Genomic DNA, 19,842 nt, shown 5'->3' on the forward strand with positions numbered 1-19,842 from the left:
GAATGATCTGTTAGAAATTTCCTGATGTTAAATTCTATATGTTCACGCTGAGGTTCCATGGTCTATCTATTCCACAAAATTCTCTGGTAGTAGGGTATTTGTGCATGGAGGGACTCATTGGCAGTGGCAATTGAGAGAAAAGGCTATGAGCTTTCTCCTCTGATGAGTCCCATTCACCAGGGGGAGCTGGGCATATGTTTCTGTCTGCCACTCTGCAGTTAGTCCCAGAGACATTGCTCTTTCTCTACAGGTGAGAAGACAGACGGTCTCATGGGTGTTTCGGAGTTGATCATCTCCACCTCAGTGCTGGGCATGCTCTTTTCTCTGCTGAGTGCCCAGCCTCTCCTTGTCATTGGCTTCTCAGGGCCCCTGCTGGTCTTTGAAGAAGCTTTTTACAAGGTACCTGTAAACTGGTGTCTTGCTTTGTTCTACACTGCCACTTTCACATGCATATGTCCCATGTACTACATGCTGCTTCTGATGTGCCCATATAGCACCCAATAAGGCTTGGGTCTGGCCAAATTCACACATTGTTTGAGTGGCGTGGATGTCACAAAAATCCCAAATAGCATGGGGGCAGAACTGTGTGAGAAACTGTTTCTATGAAGTTATGTTCACCTATATTGATGTGGTTTTAACTGCCTCGGTGAAATCAGCGGAAAATGAGGGGTTCATGATCCCAACTACATGGAAGCCACTTTACACAAACAGCTTTCTGTTATTTTCTGCTTTCATGCTGATCTCAGAGGCTACCACATTGCTTAAGTAACATGTGGACATTCGGCCACTTTAAGGCTTGAAATTACTCCGTACTGAGAGGGACTCCTCTCACTCGTCAGATAATCACCACTAATTGATCCAATCCTCTTCTGGTTTATAGAGCTATTTGGCTTATTAAGCAATGTGCTGATCCTATTTTGGCCTTGCTGAGGAAATGCTATCTCCATCCCAGAGAGGGCCACTGCATAGGATCGGAATATGCGTTCTCAATTTAATGATATAGGATGCATGCATTGCCTTAACCAAGGAGGCACATTCTGCCTCAGTTTATAATGGTGAGCTGAAGAAGTGGCTTTTGGCCAACACTGCTGCTGTTTCTGCTGCTCTGGGCACTTCTTACCTTTGCCTGCATGGGAATTTGCCCATAATGTGTCCCTTAGTGACCTCACAAGAGTTTGGTAACTATGATGCGGAAAGACTGAGCACAAATCCCTAAAGTGTTTGGTGACTGGCATGCAACACATTGTTTAAGAGGTGTGGTGGGTGGATAATATTCAAATATGCCTCAAAACAGCCTCGTAAGGCTTAGGTAGAGCAAGACAACAAGGGATCAAGCCTGATTAACTCCCCTTCTTGCTGGATTGTTTGGCATCTCCCCTCCAGCAAGCCAGGAGGGGTTTATAATGCCTCTACTGCAGGCTTGCACAGCTTAATGACTTGACAAGTTGAATGCAGCCCATCAGGGTTATGCTAAAGCTCTATTTTCGTAGCCCTCCTGGGACTGCAAACACTGGGATGTTATCAAATACCTAGCAGGCTACAAAGGCCACATGTTTTGCAAACTTGCTGTACAAAATGAGCCAAGATGTAAATATGGAAGGAGAGAAAACACACTCAAAACTTCTTATGTCACCTCTATTTCTTCTTTGACAGTTCTGCCAGAGCCAGGACATCGAGTATCTGACAGGCCGGGTGTGGATTGGCTTCTGGCTCATTGTCTTCATTGTCATTATTGTGGCTGCTGAGGGCAGCTTCCTGGTGCGCTACATTTCCCCTTTCACCCAGGAGATCTTTGCCTTCCTTATATCCCTCATCTTTATTTATGAAACATTCTACAAACTTTACAAGGTGAGCTTTTTCCAAAGGGGGAACTCTGGATCTGGCTGGCTGGCTGCTGGTATTAACTCTGTGCCAGATGTATGAGACAAACTGTGGGTCTATGGCTTTTGGCCATTTATTGATGACTTCCTTCCACATGGTTCTTGAATAGGAAGATTAACAACTACTCTGCCTGCCATGGCTAGCTGTAAGTGCCCTCTTTCCTGACACTATGTTCCAGGTATTTACAGAACACCCACTGCTGAGGTTCTACCCACCAAATCTTCAAAGAAGTCTGAACAGCAGCACATTGTCTGCTGAGTCCATGGCCATTGACACCCGGATGCAGCCCAACACTGCCTTGCTATCTCTCATCCTTATGTTGGGAACCTTCTTCATTGCCTTCTTCATGCGCAAGTTTAAGAACAGCCGCTTTCTGGGAGGAAAGGTGAGACTAAGGTCCAATCCCAAACAGTGAGAAATGTGGTGGCATTTTCTCTACAAACATTTTAGGTGAGGCATCTAGCCTCTCCATTCTACATATCAAGTGAAATGGGCTTTTTTCTGTACTGAGAGCAATGATAAGGGGAAATATTGTTCTGATGCCCTTCTTTGTATAGCTTTTTGAATACATAGGTTGGCTAAAGTCACAGCTATGGAGATCAAAGGTACATCACTTCCTCCTGGGATGCTGAAGTTCACTGTAGTAATATTGAGGCTCAGCTTATGCCACACCACAGGGCAGCTTTCCACAACCTGGTGATCTCTAGATATTTTGGACTCTTAACTCTTATCAGCCCCAGGCAGCATGGTTAGAGATGATGGGTTGTAGTCCAAAGCATCTGGAGGGCACCAGGTTTGGGAAGGCTGCTCTAGGGCATGTCCCAAAGTTCTCCACATATCATTTTGAATCTGGCTAGCATCATCATGTGAGGTGGCCAGGAGGCCAGTGTAGAGGTGGAGAGAAGTATCAGAGATCTTTACACCATCTTTAACAACTTTATTCTACTACACCAGACCACATCACCAAGCATTTTCAGGCAGAGTCATTCTTTCTGTGCAATGGTGAACAATTATTCACTGGATGAAAAGGGCTCAGGATTTAGTCCAGGTATGGTCTTTTGGGCTCAGCCCTCAGGAGCATGCCTGGCAAGTCCTGTGCTTCCTTCTCCCATGTTTGCTCTGCAGGCCCGGCGAATCATTGGAGATTTTGGAATCCCTATCTCCATCCTTGTCATGGTTCTGGTGGACTACACCATCACTGACACATATACACAGGTAGGTACTGCATGTTCTAACTCTACACCATACCATGGGTATGAGGGCTGACATTTTTCAAGGATTTTAAACTTCAACCTGAGTCTGCCATTGTGTATATGGGTGCCAACCTTTGGGTCTTCTCAATCAGTGTAAAATTCACGCGACAACAAGCAGAAACCAAAACCAATTTCAGGCCATTCTGTGAGTCATGTTGTTGAACTGGTCAATGCTACCTATATTATCTGTAGAATATGTGGTCACCTACAGACAAAAGTCTACACATCTGGCGGGGCTTCTGAATAGTGCCAGGTACTGTATTGATCTGGGCTTTTAGATGGTTGTGGAGGCTGTTGAGAGAGGTAGACACTTCTTTAGTGCTAATAGAGTCTATGGGCTGGAATTCCAAACTAGAACTGGTAGTTATATCATGCTAGCCTGGGATGCCTTCTAATGCCCAGTAACCTCAAGATGGGGTTCTGCTTAGGGCTATCCGTCTTTGTTGAAATCATCAAGGAAAGCTGTTAGACTGACCACATGGGAACTTCTCTGCTCCCTGTTCAGTGCTTTATTTCTAAACCAGAAATGGAGCTGGGGAGGAAATGTTACAAAGCAATGCAGAGGTTTTGTTTGCCAGCAGCATTTCCCCTGTGTGAATGGCACAGTCCATAATTCTGCACATTTACCACATGGACAAACAGAGGCCACTGCAAACTATGCACAGGTGCAGAATGGCACCTATGGGAAATGAGTGAGCTCCGTGAATGCATCTGAGAACTTTTAAAACATGCACACAGAGACACAGACACACACTTCAGTACAGACATCCAATGACTATTGCTTTCATATAGATGTCAAAATAGCACAACACATTCCTTCAGAGTGAGTCTGCAACTGGCAGAAGGCAGGCCCTCCCTGGGTGTGAGACGGGGATGGGGTAGATGTGCCCTGTGTGAAAGATATTGAGTGGGTCTGACTGTTCCCAGTTCTCTCAGAGGCCTACTGGGAAAACTGCTTCAGGTAGGTTTTATTGGTGGGTTCTTGTTGTGCCCATATCAGGTGTTTAGGAGGAGTCTTAGTAAGGAGGAACATGGGTGATGCCACCCCGGGCTCAGCGATCATGGGCAGAGGGAGGTATAGCCATGGGGAGGTGATGAGCTACTATAGAAGATGAAGGCAAGGCTATCTACACCTTGTTCCTCACTCCCACTCCTCCCATGGATGGGTTCCTTGTTGCTCATCTGCTGTGTCCACTGGCCTGTGTTTTCTGTTTAACACCAGATCGCTACACAATAAGACCACACTCAGCCATGATTTGATCATGGATGAGAGTGCCAATTTGGTATGCATTACTGAGACCTGGGTGGGTGAGATGGGAGGAGTTGGTCTGACCCAGCTTTGCCCACCTGGATACTCAGTGCAACACCAACACAGGCTGCAGGGATGGAGGGGTGTTGGTGTGGTCTACAGAACTTCCATCTCTGTCACCAGGAAACCACTCTGTCCTATAGCTGGCTGCAACGGCTTGCAGCTGGTGTCAGGCCAAGGAGACAGTAAACTAGGGTTGCTGCTGATGTACCATCCACTCTGCTGCCCAGCAGCTTCTCTAACCGAGCTGGTGAAAGCCGTCTCGGCTGTGGTATTGGAGGAGCCCAGAATGAAAGGCCTGGGTGATTTCAGTGTCCATGCTGTGGCTGCCTCTAGTGTTCCAGCTCAGGACTTTGTGGCCTCTGTGACAACCATGAGGCTGTCTCAAAAGATCATGCAAGCCCTGAACCGCTGCCTGGACTTGGTGGTGGGCTGGATGAGGGCCAAGAAACTGAGTTTGAATCCTAGCAAGACAGGTGCTGTGGGTTGGTTGCGTTAGATGGACTCATAATCCTTCTGAAATATCAGGTTTGTAGTCTGGGGGTGCTCCTGGATCCATCGTTGCTAGAGGCCCAGGTGACCTTAGTGGCTAGGAGTGCCTTTTACCAGTTTCAGTTGGTAAGGCAGCTGCAACTGTTTCTGGACCAGGGTTGCCTGACCACTGTTGTCCATGCACTGGTAAACTCTAGGCTGGATTAATGTAATGCACTCTGTGGGCTGCCCTTGAGGTTGGTTCAGAAGCAGCAGCTGGTGCAAAATGTGGTACTCGCTGGGGCAGTGTATCGCCAACATATCACCCTGCTGCTGAAAGAATTGAACTGGCTGCTCATTAGCTACCAGGGCAAGTTCAGACTTCTCGTTTTGGTGTACAAAGTCCTATACAGCTTGGCACCAGGATACCTGAAAGATCATGTACCCAGTCAGTCACTTCACTCTGCAGGTGAGGGTCTCCTGCAGATACCATCTTATCAGGAGGTCTGTTCTGCACAACCTAGGAAATGAACCTTTAGTGTAGTGGCACCTACCCTTTGGAATTTCCTCCCCTTGAATATTACACAGGCGCCATCTCTGATATCTTTTCAGCACCTACTGAAGACCTTCCTCTTTCAACAAGCCTTTTAAGTAGAGACCTTATCCCAGTCTGTGTCTGTGTTGGAATTTCTTTTGAAGATGTTTTTAAAGCTTTTCTTAAAAAGATGTTTTTAAAGATGTTTTAATATATTTTAAAGTTGTTTTATGATGTTTTAGAGGTTTTTTAGTGTTCTTGTTTGCCGCCCTGGTCTCCTATTGGAAGGGAGGGATATAAATAAAATAAATAAATAAATAAGTTTTCTGTGGCATTAGTAATGGCTTCAAGTACCTCACCAGGCTTCCATTCCACTCTTAATGTTGCTGCTGCTGCACATGGCTTGCCTCAAAGGGTTATTTGTAAAAGAATTGAAGAGAAAGGTTTGTTGATGTTCAAGAGCATAGGAAGTTTGCTGTTTCTGACATGTTTTCAAATATGGGCAGCAATGAAATAAATACAAGCATAAGAACATAAGGAAAGGCCCATCTATTCCAGCATCCTATTCTTGCCGTGGCTAGCCAATTACTTAAGGGAAGCTCACAAGCTCAGTGGAAGAGCATCTGCTTTGCATGCAGAAGGTGCCAGCTTCAATCCCCAGCATCTCTAGATAAGGCTGGAAAAAATCCTCCTGTCTGAAACCCCGGAGAGCTGCTGCCAGCCAGTGTAAACAATACAGAGCTAGATGACCAGTAGTCTGATTTGATATAAGGCAGCTTCCAATTTCCCCACCTCACCTCCCGCCACTGTTCATCCCCTTTCACAAAGAAATCTCATACCCCAGTACTTGAAGCAACATACGACAGTACATTAATCTGTTTTTACAGACCAAAAAAACTGTATCTGGTTCTTTTGTAAGCTTGGTTTTCTTCTGTCACAATTCCTAGAAGATAAGTGGGCAGAGCTGACAGCCACTCTCTTGGGGCCAATTCAAATTAATACATTTATAACATACTAACTATGGATTTATCATGTGGAAACTTGGTTGTTTGAAAGAGGTAGCTCAGCTACTATGGAGAATGCTTTATTTTGGGGTAAAATACAGTCCTTATGGATGGAGGCCAGCTTACCAACTTCAACTGATGGTGGGAATTGGTTATTATATGGTATTTGTAATGAGTAGAGGTTTTAATGTCATGAAGAATATACAACTGTGCATTCTCACCCTGGGAATGATTGAAATTCATGCTGCAGATTTACACAGCAGCTCAGTGAAAAGCAAATGCACTGGGGGATGAGTTGGCAAGCAGTGGAAAAGACCCCATAAACTCACCTAAATATGTAATCTTTCTTTCTATTGGGCAGAATAGACAGTGTCAGCATAGGAAGGGCAAGGGAGGGAGCAAGGATAGACCAGCAACCATGTTGTCCTTGTGTGTGTGTGCACGCACATTATTTTAGCTTTTAGCAGGAATGTTTGCCCTTCTTAAAAGCACTGCAGTCAAAGAACTGGCTACTATATTGATCCTGAAATCTTTCCAGTATATATGCTGCAAATAAGCTGCTAGCTTCCCAATCCAGTGCTTAATAACTAGGAAGAATGCTTCACTCAACTTAATGGGACTTGCTTCCAGATAGATATGCATAGGGTCAGGCTGCACATCAGCTTCAGTAACTGTGTAGACAGTTATTTCATTTGCTTATGTGAGACATTCCGCTATGTTTGTGGAGGCAGTACATTAATTTCTAACATCTCAGTCAAACAGAAACGATCTTTTGTCACACGTGAATAGGCAAATACGATGGTGGACAGTGTGATAATGGGCTGGATAGAAAAACCCCAACGCTGCAGGAGGGCAGTCATGGTGAGAGGGGAGTCCATGCACTTTCTGTAAGGCATCAGGAGGTATTGGTGGCTCAGTCACCACTGTGCAGTGCGCAACTGCTAACAAGATAACAGCCCCATACACGCACTGAGGACTGCTAGCCAGTCCAGATTTATGCACTTACATGGTGCTGACTGAGCCACCTCCTGCTTACATGAATGCCTCCTCATGTTTTCCATGGGTTCCCCTCCCCCAGTGATCATACCTCATCAGTAAGCTGCTTCTGCCCAACATGCTACTGCACTAACCAAATAGGTACCTGAGTCCAGTAATCTGTACCCCCTTTTCTATTCTGAGGCTGTCTCTAATCTTGTCTAATCGTTCCTTTCCTCTCCATCTACTCCCCTCAAACACTGTGGTTAGATAAATCTGCATTATTATAGGATGTAGTTTATTTTTAATGTTCTGAGAATAATATTCATTAATGAGTAACAAATTTGGCTTAGCCTTAGTGATTCATACACACTTGGGCCTTACACAAAGCTGTTTAAAAATAGCCAGGTTGGCTGAGAAGCTTATGGATATACTTATATCACTTGAGCTACCAGTGGGAGTGTCAGACTGGGAGACTGCCTAATATTATTTTTTGTAATATTGATACCCTCCTTTTCAGCCAAGATGGGCTCTTGTTATCAAGATAGGTAGTTAAATGTTGGATTAACTTGCATTCCATGGGGGCCTATGTAGGGCTGGGATTTTATTTAGAACTGAGGGTCTGAGTGTGTGTGCATGCTATATCTACTCATTGCAGAAAACAAGGAATTGATGTCTTTTCTTCTATATTTTGTGCTCTCACCACAGAAGCTGAATGTTCCCTCAGTGCTGTCAGTCACAGCCCCAAACAAGCGTGGCTGGTTCATCCATCCCTTAGGCAGCAAGCAGGCTTTCCCCATGTGGATGATGTTTGCTTCGGCCATCCCTGCACTTCTGGTCTTCATCCTTATCTTTATGGAAACCCAGATCACCACGTAAGTGCCAGGCCTCCACACTGAGGGTCAGCTCATTCCATACCTATCACCCTGTGTGTGCTGAGCTAAGTAGTTGCAGTGAGCAGTTTTCAGTTAAATAATAGCACTAGTGCAAGAATTAGTGCTAGCACAACAGGACTTCTCCCTCCTCTCCTCACTCTATGTGTCCTCTAAATCTGTTCTGGGGCTTTTCCCAACCCTCCAAAGTAGATTTGGGGATGGGGAGGTGGAAGAAGGGAGGAGGGAAGTCACATTGTACTAGGGATGGGGCCTGTTGGCCAATGCCAGTTTGAAAGCATTCTGTCAACCTAACAGGTTGGTATCAATTTGGATTCATTCTTTGTCCACAAGCCACTGCTTTTACTGATCTGCTTTTTTTCCTCCCCTCGGAAAAAAATTGATATTGATTTCAATATTTTTAAAGGAAATGACAATATTTTGAAATGAAATGATAAAGGAAATCAGTAAATTGAAGTAAATATCAATATTAATTGCAATATTTTAAATGCAGATTTTAAAAAATCAGTTTCTGAAAATAGCCATGGAAAATCACTACATAAAAATCCAATCTCCAACTATAGCAAATAAATGAATTAATGAAAAATTCAGTGCTAAATCCAAATTAGGTGGCATTCTGGCACATCCTACATTGCACTAGCACTAATCCCTGCGCTAGTGCTATTATTCAGTTGAATACCACCCATTAGCAATAACTGGAATCAGTGGGTGGGGATGAGAAGGCAGAATAAAGGGAATGGACAGAGCAGCCTTCTGAGGGGGTGTGACTACAAAGCTCCTAAGTTCACTTGTCCTTGCTATCTGCATTACACAAGAAGGTTCCCCTCTGCTCCCAGTGACTGTAGTTTACATAGCACCCAGGAGGCCTTTTCTACAATGTGATGAACATTCTTTTTCTTGCATGTTCCCTTTACTGCCCACATTCCTTGACTCTCTTCCAAGTCTCCAACTAGAAAGAGCTGCTACAACCCCCCCAGCCCCCATGTTTACCCTGTGCCACTGCTCCCCTTGCTAAAGCAGAAGAGTGTTCAGCTGGCTGTTAAAACTCATGTGTGTTCTGTCCCCCTCCCCCCTCTCCTTTGCAGCCTGATTGTCAGCAAGAAGGAACGGAAGTTGATCAAGGGATCGGGTTTCCACCTTGATTTGCTGCTCATTGGTACAATGGGAGGGCTCTGTGCCCTTTTTGGGCTGCCTTGGCTCACAGCTGCTACTGTCCGCTCAATCACCCACGTCAACGCCCTCACTGTCATGAGCAAGGCCATTGCGCCTGGTGAGAAGCCAAAGATTGAGGAAGTGAAGGAGCAGCGAGTGACAGGAGTGCTCATCGCTGGCCTTGTTGGTGAGGTCCACACAGAGGAACTTGTTCTCTGAAGTGGTTGTGTGTATCTTAGCTCATCTGATTGAGATATCTGGATTTGCTCTGCAGGCAGCTCCCTGCGGTGTAATGACTCTCTCTGCTTGTGGCACACTGTGGTGGGGGGTTGGAGCTTGTGGGCACATGGCTCTGTGAGGCTAGTGGGCTCATGCAGTATCTGTAGGAGTACCAGGCTCTGTTCTGTATAGTCACAGGGGTGTACATGTGTGTCAGTGCCAGGCACTGTCATATTCTCATCAAGTATGGGTGCATCTGTGTGTGAGAAAGAGAATGCAACATTGTATCCTGCTCTTGTAGGCCTCTCCATTGTAATGGGGAATGTATTGCGCCAGATCCCATTGGCTGTCCTGTTTGGGATTTTCCTGTATATGGGTGTGACATCACTGACTGGCATCCAGCTCTATGAGCGGCTCCTACTCATCTTCATGCCATCCAAGCACCACCCTGATCATGTTTATGTTGTTAAGGTAGGTGCATTAGGGGTGAAGGTGAGGGGATAAGTCCAGTGGGTGGCAAGGCGAGTTGGGCCTGAAAATAGGGGAGGGGAAGTGCAGGGGAAGGCCATGCATTGGCTGGCTGGTCTGGCATGGGGAGGAAGAAACCACTTACTGGCTGGTGTCCTGCACTGGTTTATGGTAGACTATCCTTCCAGAGAAGAGAATGGAATATTGCATTAAAGGTCTGGTACTTTGCTGAGTGCTAACAAATAGATCTGCCAAAAGAAGAGTGCATCATGTTCTGGCTTACCCCTAGGTGAAGACATGGAGAATGAACCTCTTCACATGCATCCAGCTGGCCTGCATTGTGCTGCTGTGGGTGGTGAAATCCACTGTGGCATCGCTGGCTTTCCCATTTGTCCTGATCATGACAGTTCCCCTGCGGCAATTCCTGCTGCCACGTTTTTTTCATGAGAGAGAACTCAAAGCGGTAAGCAAACCACTTTGCCTGATGCTGGGAGTCCCAGTCCTTATTCAGCCATTCGTCTAAAGTGCATGCCTTTGATGAATCCAAATGGTAATTATTCCAACCTTGGGACTTTTTAATGATAGAATGTTTGAAGCAGGACAGCAAAAGGCTTTGCTGTCACCTTCTCTGCTGTGCTGGAGTAGCAGAGAACCAATTTTTGGGCATACATTGAGAATTTTCTCAGAGATACCAAAAGCTGCTTCCAGACTCACTGAGGCCTCAGCTCTGAAGCAGAGATGGCCTTGAATTATTTAATGGCTGCTTACTCCTTTCTTCTGTCCTTCCCTCTTACTTGTAGTTGGACTCAGAGGATGCAGAACCAAACTTTGATGAAGATGGAAGGGATGAGTACAATGAGCTTCACATGCCCGTATGAGATGTTGGCATGTGTCTACTGGCCCTGGTTCTTCCTTGGCTTCATGTGATGAGCCTTCTTTCCTCATGCCCTCCTTGAACAGGAACCAACCAGAAGTTGCTTTGGAAGGATTGTGGACCTGGACCAACTAGTTGTGGCACAGCCCTTCAGGAAGCTCCAGGCCACAAGGGAGGCTTGGGCCAAGCAGAGCAAGAGACACCACCTTCTGGACAGACACAGAATATGGGACCAGCCACATTTCCCCTAAGCAGACCTTGCTGGTGTTGGTGCTGTGCCAAGTGTAGGCCAGAGTAGGTACTTTAGCCAGCTCTATCAGCCTCCTTCACTCAGAGACAAGCAGACTTCAGTTTTGCTAAAGGAAAAACAGCAGCAGGCCGGCAAAGGCAAAGGCAAAGATCAACTAGGTACTGCCCGAAATGCCAAGCCTGGCAGCATTCATGCAGAGCTAGCAGATTGCTGGGGTGGGAGATTTCACATAGTCTGACTGGTGTCTCTATGTTGAACCTTTGCTATTCAGTCCCATGATTGTACGCATGAACATTCAACAGCCTGTGGTTCATATGCCGTTCTGCATAATACCCTTAGCTGAGATTTTCTGCCCATGGAAAGCTCTGCCCTTCTTCCATCTGCAGAATAGTGGTGATGGTTGCTGAAGACAGCAAACTGCAGGGTGTGTGAAGAAGGGCCTTCTCCGCCCTGATTTGCTTTGCAAACATAATGCAGGCACTCGTGTAATATCCATGTCCACAAGTGTCTGTGCATGGTACTGTGCCTGTTCTCACTATCTCTCAGGGCTGTGTAAAGGTTGCCCAGACAGTAGACAGTGATTTGTGAAGTAGATCTCCACTCATACAGGTAAAGGAAGTGCAGGTAAAACTTGCCAATATAGTCTGAAAACCAGAAACAAGCTCAACTGATGATTGAATGAAGACAGTATGATCCCCTCACAGTCAGGAAATCACCCAGATTTGACACCACTCTCATGGCTCGCTGCTCTCTTCAGGCCCAGTGGAAAACAGGAACTCCCAACATCAGTGTAGTAGGCAAGCAGTAAAAAAAAAGCCTCTATATTGGCCAAGCCAGGTATAGACACTAGCATCGTGGCCTTTGGTATTTGCCTGATCACAGAATAAAAAGCTTTTCCTGTTGTATCAGACTGTGCGTCAGCCTCCAACCCTCCTTCTTCAGCATTTCAAGATTCATCTTGCTTCTTGCTCTAGCCCTCCCCTCACAGCTCCTGCTCTAATCTCCATCCTCTGCTTAGTTATTGCATTTCTCATTCATGCCTGGCATTTGCCCCATCTTGGGCAAGATTCACCACCACAGTCAAGTCTCCAGAGAGGCCACCAATAGCCTGCCCTAAACAACCGGAATGGGGATGGCTCTGGAGTTGAGGTAATCCACAACTGTGGCATGGAGCCGTTGTATTGTATGAGCCCTCTATAGCACTTGAGCTTTCTCTTCATTCATCCCTTGACACTTCAAGCCAATGGCTTCCAATTCTTGGACTTCCCCCAGCTCTTCCTCAAGCTCTCACACACCACACCCCTGCCACCAGCAGCTGCCTTGTACTCTTAGAACCTGCTACTTTCATATTTCCCTTTAACTGCCATATAAAGAAAATTCAGATTTTGGGATGGGACCAAACTGCACAAAATATGTCTCTGTTTCAGTCCCTGAATCTGAATTTTTAGACACAGAATACTCCCTTGCTCTTCATTGGTGAATGGCATATACCAGTCCTGGGCACTGCACAGGCGGTGCATTCCATGGGGTTGAGCACATGCACAAACACCATCAGTGCAAGAATCCAGAGGAGCTACTCTCTCATGGGGTCACCACGCGGGCTGTAGTGAACTGCGATGTCCTGTTCTGTAAATCTGTTTATTAGATTATGTATATGGAATAATGGGGTGAGCAAAAGTGCCAGCCATGACTCCTCCTGTAGCCGGGCCTAGAACCACGTGGCTTAAGAGTTTGGCTCATGGTACCACTCTGGGCCATTGCCTGCTCCCTGTCTATTAAATGGAGGCTGTCCCTCCCCACCTACCTCAGGGGCTGCCTGCTGATGGCTGGATAGTTATGAGGCCATATGTATTCCTCTACTCATTCCCAGCTGCCTGCTAGCCTGCCCCACCCACACACAGTGACCTCCATTGTGCCCTGGGTAGCCAGGATTAGGAAACCTAACCTGTTGGGGCAAAGTCCCTGGTATGCTGCCTGTGTGCATTACGATTCACCTGAATGTAATAGGAATGGATATGGCTGCACCAATAAAACCCTTCACTGGAACGTTGTGCCTGTATTCTTGTTCTCAGTACCAGATGTAAACAACTCAGCAAAGGAACAGCCACTCAGATAGAATTGTATGGTGGGTCCTTCCCAATATGACATGTATGCATGTATTCTTAGCTGCATTGTCTAGAGATATAGTTGGCAAGATGTGCCTCCACACCCCTGTCCTTGGAAGCTCTTTCATTTCTTGAGCCTCAGACCAGCGTTGACAAATGATGTTGCCTTATACTAGGAATAGGAAACCTTTGGCCTTCCAAATGTTGCTGAACTACACCTCCCATCAGCTCTGGTCATGGCCAGGATGTTGACTCCTCTGTAGACACGTGTTTCACATTTACACATTCTAGGAATCTTGTGAATTAGGATCTGTAGAACTGGCAATAGTGTGTCTTGGCAGATTTACCCAGTAATTTACATTCACACAGGTCTTAAACATGGGGATATTTATTGAGCATACACATACAGAATCAAAATATATGCATTTAAAACCTCAGTGGAAACAGCCCAGCAACAATACTTATCTGTTAGCATCAATGGGGGTAGCTCAGTGACAATATGCGTGAGGAACTTAAACAATCTTAATCATAACTAAATTAACACGCACACTCGACATACACACACATGAAGGCATAAGAGGAGATGGGTTGAGTTCAGCACAATTGAGGAAGGCACACTAACCTGCCCTTTCTCTCTCTCTGGACTCACTTTGCAGACTAGGCCTCAGTCACGCACAGCTGGGCAGGGAAGACCAGAGACTGGCCTCTGAAACTCAAACACAGACAAAGATAGGCAGAGGAAGCAGATGTGGAGGCTACAATTTGTAGGGAAAGGACCTCCAGAAGACAAGATAGAGAGCAAGGCATATCTTTCCCAGCCCTGGTGGGCAATCTGAAGTGGATCACACTGAAACTCCTGGGTCAGGCAGGGAAATGGCAAATGCAGCAGGCAGGCCCTGAAATGGCTTCTTGGATCTCTGCTTTGGCTAGCAAAGGTTCAGGAGAAAGCAGGAAAAGTAGCTGAGCCCTGAAAATGGCTTTTGAATCAGCTGCAGCAAGCAGTGACCTCTGTTTCAGCAGGCAGGGGTCCAAAGATGGTGAAGGAAAAGCAGGGGAGTCAGACCCCTATGTTCTGGCTGGCTAAGTGATTCAGCAGGTGTTTTCAAGCAAAGTGATATTCAGCAGAGTGGAACTTAATGACTGAATAGAAAAGCTACTCAGCAGATGATTTATAGTGGAACTGGGCAACCAGAGCCCAGAACCAGAATGGTTCAAGGAGCCCAGTTTTTATACCTTTCTGGACAAAAGCCTCAAAGGAGAATGCAGAATTTATTGGATCAGGCAGGTATCTTTCCTTAATTTCCATACATTTATGAGTCGTATGGTCATTGTTATAGGCTTTTCTTTTGTGAAGGCAGGTGGTGGCATTCACTTTGTAGCTAGCTTGATAAGATTTGAACAATGGGCTCCTCTCCTGAAGGCCAAACTTTTACAATTGCATGTGCATATAACTGGCAACATCCTCTCCGTTGAGATGGCAACCATAACTCTTTCAGCTACTTTTTCCTGCAGATCTCAAGCAGCCTCTTTGCAAAACTAACCAAACTGAAGCCATTTTAAAAATCATATAGACCATGCTGGGAGAGCATCTCTCAGGTTTATAGGCTTGCAGCAAACTTGCCAGCACAGGATGATGGGAGTTGTAGTTCAGCAACATCTGGAAGGCCAAAAGTTCCCTGCACCTGTCTTATACAGAGTCAGACCATTGGTCTATCTAGCTCAGAATTGTCACCTTTGACTGGCAGTGTCTTTTCTGGATCTCAGTGGGATCTTTCTCAGGGCTGCAATTTTGACATCCTTTAACTGGAGAGGAACCTGGAATATGTAGAGTATGTGCTCTTTCTCTGTGCAATGGTCTTCTCTCCAAGCAAGCAAAAACAGTTGCAACACAGTTTTACACAGTTGGGGGTCAGGCAAAATACAAATACATGCCCTTACAAAACAAGACACTATAAACTTAGGTAAAATTCAAAACATACCAAGCTCACACTATGGAGCCAAAAGTGACATCAAATCATCCCTTAGCCTAAATTGCATGTTTCAAGCCGGATTTTTTTACATTACATATGGACACATGTAACAAAACAAAGGAGGCTACTTCTTGCAAGGAAAAAGAGAGATACCCACATCTGGAATCCTGCAAGTGGCGATGGCAGGAAGCAGTTTGGAGGCAGGAGCTGCAGCAGAAAAGCAGTGGACAAGAGAAGGGCAAAGGGTCCCTCCTGTACTGCTTCTCCATTCCACTTTCTGGAAGCTGTTTTTTCCTAACAGAAGCAACCATCTGAGTTCTGTTATATATGCTTGTAAAATGCAGTTCCATTCTAAACAAATATGTTTCCACAAAATATTTTATTCATAAACACCTGCAGGAACACATTCTGTAGTCAATCCTTTCCCCCCAAGCATCTGGGCTGTGCTAGAAAAGGCTCTGCTCTGATATCTTCTTGAAAAGAAAGAACTCTTTCTTGGTGGAAAAAGCTGGTCAGGGAAGAGGCTGGTGAAACAGCTTTCAAGCTATCATCAAGGGCAGATTTAATATTTGTCTTGAGGTTATATTACTATTTTGCATACATGTAGTGCTTTTCAGCTGATCAGAACATTTCACATATCTAACTATGCCTTTTAACAGCCCTGTAAGATATCAATATTACTGACTCCATATTACAGACTTGAACGTGTAAGGAACCTGTGGCCTTCTAGGCCAGAATGGCAGTTTCCACCATTCCTGACCATTGGCCATGCTGACTTGGGTTAATGAGAGTTGGAGTCCAACAACATCTGAAGAGCCACAGGTTCTCCATCCCTGAACTAAGAGATGGTGACTTGCTTAAAGCTACGTACTAAGGCTGCAATCCAATACATGTCTACTCAGAAGTATGCTCCATTGGGTTCAATGAGACTTACTCCCAGGTAAGTGTGTATCGGATTGCAGCCTTAGTCTGTAGCTCAGATGAGATTTGAGCCAAGGGCTTCTCATGTCACATTCTTAGCCAGTGTGCACAATAACTTTAATTGTGATGTCTAATTACAACAGAAAAGGTGGTAGCCTTCTCAGACAGGATCAGTGAAAAGTACTTCTGGCCACCACTGCACCTCTGGAGCTCCGGATGCAGCAGTAGCTCCAGGAGCACCCCAAGGCTACAAATGTGAGTAGCCAGTTGTGACTGCACTCCATCAGCAATGTGTGTCCTTATGTACCCTCAGCATTAGGTATCCTGACTATCATGACTTCAAGTCATGCCTGATTTCATCAACACCAGGGACTGATTCTTATTTGAAATTTGGTCAGCTTCAGCACCCAACTTCTGGTTCCTGTTTTAGTTCCCTCTGCTTGATCGGAAAGCTTTTTGGTGGCTGATACTTCCCACCATGTTTACTTCCCACCAAGGAAGTGACCAGTTCTGCTTTAAGAGCAGCTTCACGACCCTAGCGTATGGAAACCCAAACAACTGAACAATTCATTCTCCCTCTCCTATCAGTGTATGTGTGTGTAAAAACAGTGTCCCAATTATAAAAGAAAGTTGGCTACCCTAGGTGAATGAACCACAGCATCCCTGGTTGTGGTGTAGTTCCCCTATAGTGGAACAGTGCCTTATGCTGTGCGAGCCACAGCTATCTACACCCCCACTGAAGTTAACAGTTCTGACTTGCATCCACCTTACCTTAAACTGTAGGCAGTTTAAAATCAAACTAGACTATCATCTAGTTTGGGTTTGGAAGGGGCTTCCTTTGCAGGCTATGGGACAATATGGATTCATCTGAACTATCTTCACCAACAAAACAAACAGTGTGCTTAATTGTTTTATTTAGTAATTTAATATATAACCTGCTCTGTCCTAAACCGTAAAACAAATTGAAGAGTAAAAAAAAAAGTATTAGAAATCCTTGCTCTCTTAATCCTGTCTCCCAAAGCTACTTCAGTTAAAAAGGCTTTACAATGCTTCCAAATAACTGTTCAAGCTTAGGTTTTAGTGATTCTGCAACAAGACAGAGTTCCATTAATGTCAGGCAATTGCTGAAAAATCCCAGTGTGAACTCTTGTTATCCAACTATAGTACCCAGATAGTATTGTTAGGTTAATCTCATAATGATAGGACCCTGGGGAAGAGGCAACCTTTAGGGATGTGAGTCCCAAATCTTTTAGAACTTTACAGTTTAAAACCAGTGCTCTGAATTGTGCCCACAGGATCATAGAAACCCAGTCCCAATGCTGGAGCAGTGATGTAATATGCTCCCAGTGACAAGAGATGGGTCACTATGTTCTGCAGCTTCCAAGCAGTCATCAATGGCAGCCCCAATTAGAACTCATTGCAGTAGTCAACCTAATAGAAGCTAGAACTGGAGTGGTATGCTGTGTGATGCAGCCAGATGCAAGTCTGTTTTCATTTAGGAGGGGGGCAACCCAACAGAAGAATTTATCCCAAATAAAGTCTCTGTTGCCAAGATTATTGAAGCCTACAGCCTTCTTTGTTCTCAGGAACCAGAAATCTGTTCAGACCTTCCCACCCCACAAAGTGTATGGAAAGAGTACGCTTATATCCCATTGGCTGACTGAAGATCTGGGGAAGCCTCTTCCCTATCCTGCAACAGCTGTGCAAGCACCTGGCAGCGTTCCTGCAACTGGAAGACAGACAAGAAGATGAATTACATTAAACATTCGGACAGTGGCTCCTGCATGCCCAGCAGAAGTGAGTGACTTAGAACTGCCCCTTCCCTCCTCCTATAGGTAGCATCTTCATCTATCAAAGGGTATCAAATTTTTCTATCATTTGGCCCAAGATCACTGCTATCATATGAGAGGGACCATCAGTGCTCTCCCTCTGCACCCCTTAGCCCATCACCTTTGGGTTCTACCCAGGACCCAGTTCCACACAGCCACAGGCCCACCACTTTTGTGCAGCAAGGGAACTAGCGCCATCAGTTCCTGGGCTGGCAGCAAACTGCCCACCATTGGGTTCCACAATTTGTTAGCCTCCTAGCTTCTTACTGTATTTATTGGTCGCATAAGGACTGGCCTGACCTCCAACTCTAGCAGCCAGTCACCTTGCAGGATGCTCTTGCGGTATTCCTCCAGCCTAAGCTGTCTCCCTAAGGCATCCAGCTCACAGAGAAGTGTTTGGCGTTGCATGCTGGACGGATTCCAGTTGTCTTTCTCCAGTTGGTGCTCAAGGGCTTCCATCTCCCTTTCTTTAGCCACCTGCTGAAGCTGCAGGCTGGAAATTCTCTGTTTTACCTCCTGAATCTCTGATTCCAGTGTCCAAGAACGTTCTTCCCGCCAGAGCAGGGACATGAGCTCCCCATGGGTCTCATGCAGCTTATTACTTTCCTGGCTGGCAGTTCTCATGCAGGTGCCCCCATTGTTGGTGCATCTGCTGGTGGTGGTGGTTTTGGGCTGTGGCCAAACCTTCTTGTAGTCATACTGGGTCTTGGGTAACCCAAGGGGAACACTGTACCAGTGATGTTCCAAGCTGCCCATGGCTAGTCCTTTCTCTTTGTATCTCTTGGTTGAGCCTAGATCTGAGTACACTGGATGGGAGCTGTGTCTGTTGGCATGACATTCCACCCACTGTCTGGCAAGCTCAGCAGTAGCCAAGCTCTTGTAAAAGAGGTCAGGAACCAGCCTCAGGACCTTCCCAAAGGGATGGGCATTAGGAAAGCCCTGCACATCAAGCCAGCTTTGGGTGCTGAAAGCTTGTTCATTAATCGTGCCCCTTTTCAGGAGCAATGCCCATTTCCTCCTGAGAGCAAACAACAGCTTGGCTGTACGTGCAACAGATACTGTGGTATGAAGGCCATGTCCTTCCCTGCATTCAAAGGTCAAAGCATCCAGCAAGTCATCATTGACGTACAGATTTTCACACAATGGAAACACAACCTTGGTGTCAAATGCCTCTTTCAAAGAGCCCAGGTACCTCACATAAGAGACAAACCAGGAGATGTAGCCCGTAATGTCACACTTATTGCAGCCAACAGTAATCTTCACTATATCCTGTCCATCCCACTCACTGGACTCAACAAGCATTTCCAGCTGCTCAAGGCTCTGAATATCACTGGCAACACCATCTTCAGGGAGCAGCAGCAGCAACACATTGTAAAGCGTGTCAATGTCAAAAGCTTGCTGGCAACTTCTTATGTGTTCCTCAAAGGACTGGATCTGATCTCGGAGAGCAGTGTACAAGGCGTCCATGGATGCCAGCAGCAGCCTGTGAAGTCAGAGTGAGAAATGTTTAGATAGGCTGGGAAAAGAAACTCAGCAGGCAAAGTTTTCTCTATTGCTGCTGTTGTTAAAGGCACGAGATCATGAACAGAAAAAAACAATCTTCATGTAAAACAAAAAAAGAGATGTGTGCACGTCCGTATGCGTAAGCTTATGGAGAGAGAGAAATTGTAACAGTTGAGTCAAATGGTAATGAAATGCAAAAAGTACAATCTGTAACAATTCACTACGTAGAA

At 45.6% G+C, this 19,842-nt stretch overlaps 2 protein-coding genes across 4 annotated transcripts in view; one reads left to right on the forward strand and one right to left on the reverse strand.

Annotated features, from left to right (window-relative positions):
- The window catches only part of SLC4A3 (solute carrier family 4 member 3), a 66,111-nt gene extending 52,799 nt beyond the window's left edge, over nucleotides 1–13,312 (forward strand). For 2 of the 3 annotated variants that reach the window (XM_061609436.1, XM_061609435.1), the window contains 9 exons: nucleotides 251–399; nucleotides 1,654–1,848; nucleotides 2,060–2,266; nucleotides 3,007–3,096; nucleotides 8,137–8,303; nucleotides 9,407–9,660; nucleotides 9,994–10,163; nucleotides 10,450–10,623; nucleotides 10,961–13,312. In XM_061609436.1, the coding sequence (XP_061465420.1) occupies nucleotides 251–399; nucleotides 1,654–1,848; nucleotides 2,060–2,266; nucleotides 3,007–3,096; nucleotides 8,137–8,303; nucleotides 9,407–9,660; nucleotides 9,994–10,163; nucleotides 10,450–10,623; nucleotides 10,961–11,038 (1,484 nt within the window). In that variant the 3' untranslated portion in view covers nucleotides 11,039–13,312. The remainder of the gene's footprint in view (nucleotides 1–250; nucleotides 400–1,653; nucleotides 1,849–2,059; nucleotides 2,267–3,006; nucleotides 3,097–8,136; nucleotides 8,304–9,406; nucleotides 9,661–9,993; nucleotides 10,164–10,449; nucleotides 10,624–10,960) is intronic. The other variant, XM_061609437.1, reaches the window with a different exon arrangement.
- A 4,610-nt stretch (nucleotides 13,313–17,922) lies between these two features.
- On the reverse strand, nucleotides 17,923–19,576 carry LOC133378212 (uncharacterized). The gene is made up of 2 exons (XM_061613000.1): nucleotides 18,377–19,576; nucleotides 17,923–18,009 (listed from the first exon to the last, which is right to left on the reverse strand). Exons 1-2 carry the CDS (start codon nucleotides 19,574–19,576, stop codon nucleotides 17,923–17,925), a joined length of 1,287 nt encoding a protein of 428 aa, XP_061468984.1.
- Nucleotides 19,577–19,842: the final 266 nt, after the last annotated feature.

Source organism: Rhineura floridana, chromosome 2 (assembly GCF_030035675.1).
Source record: "Rhineura floridana isolate rRhiFlo1 chromosome 2, rRhiFlo1.hap2, whole genome shotgun sequence".
Taxonomy (NCBI): Eukaryota; Metazoa; Chordata; class Lepidosauria; order Squamata; family Rhineuridae; genus Rhineura; species Rhineura floridana.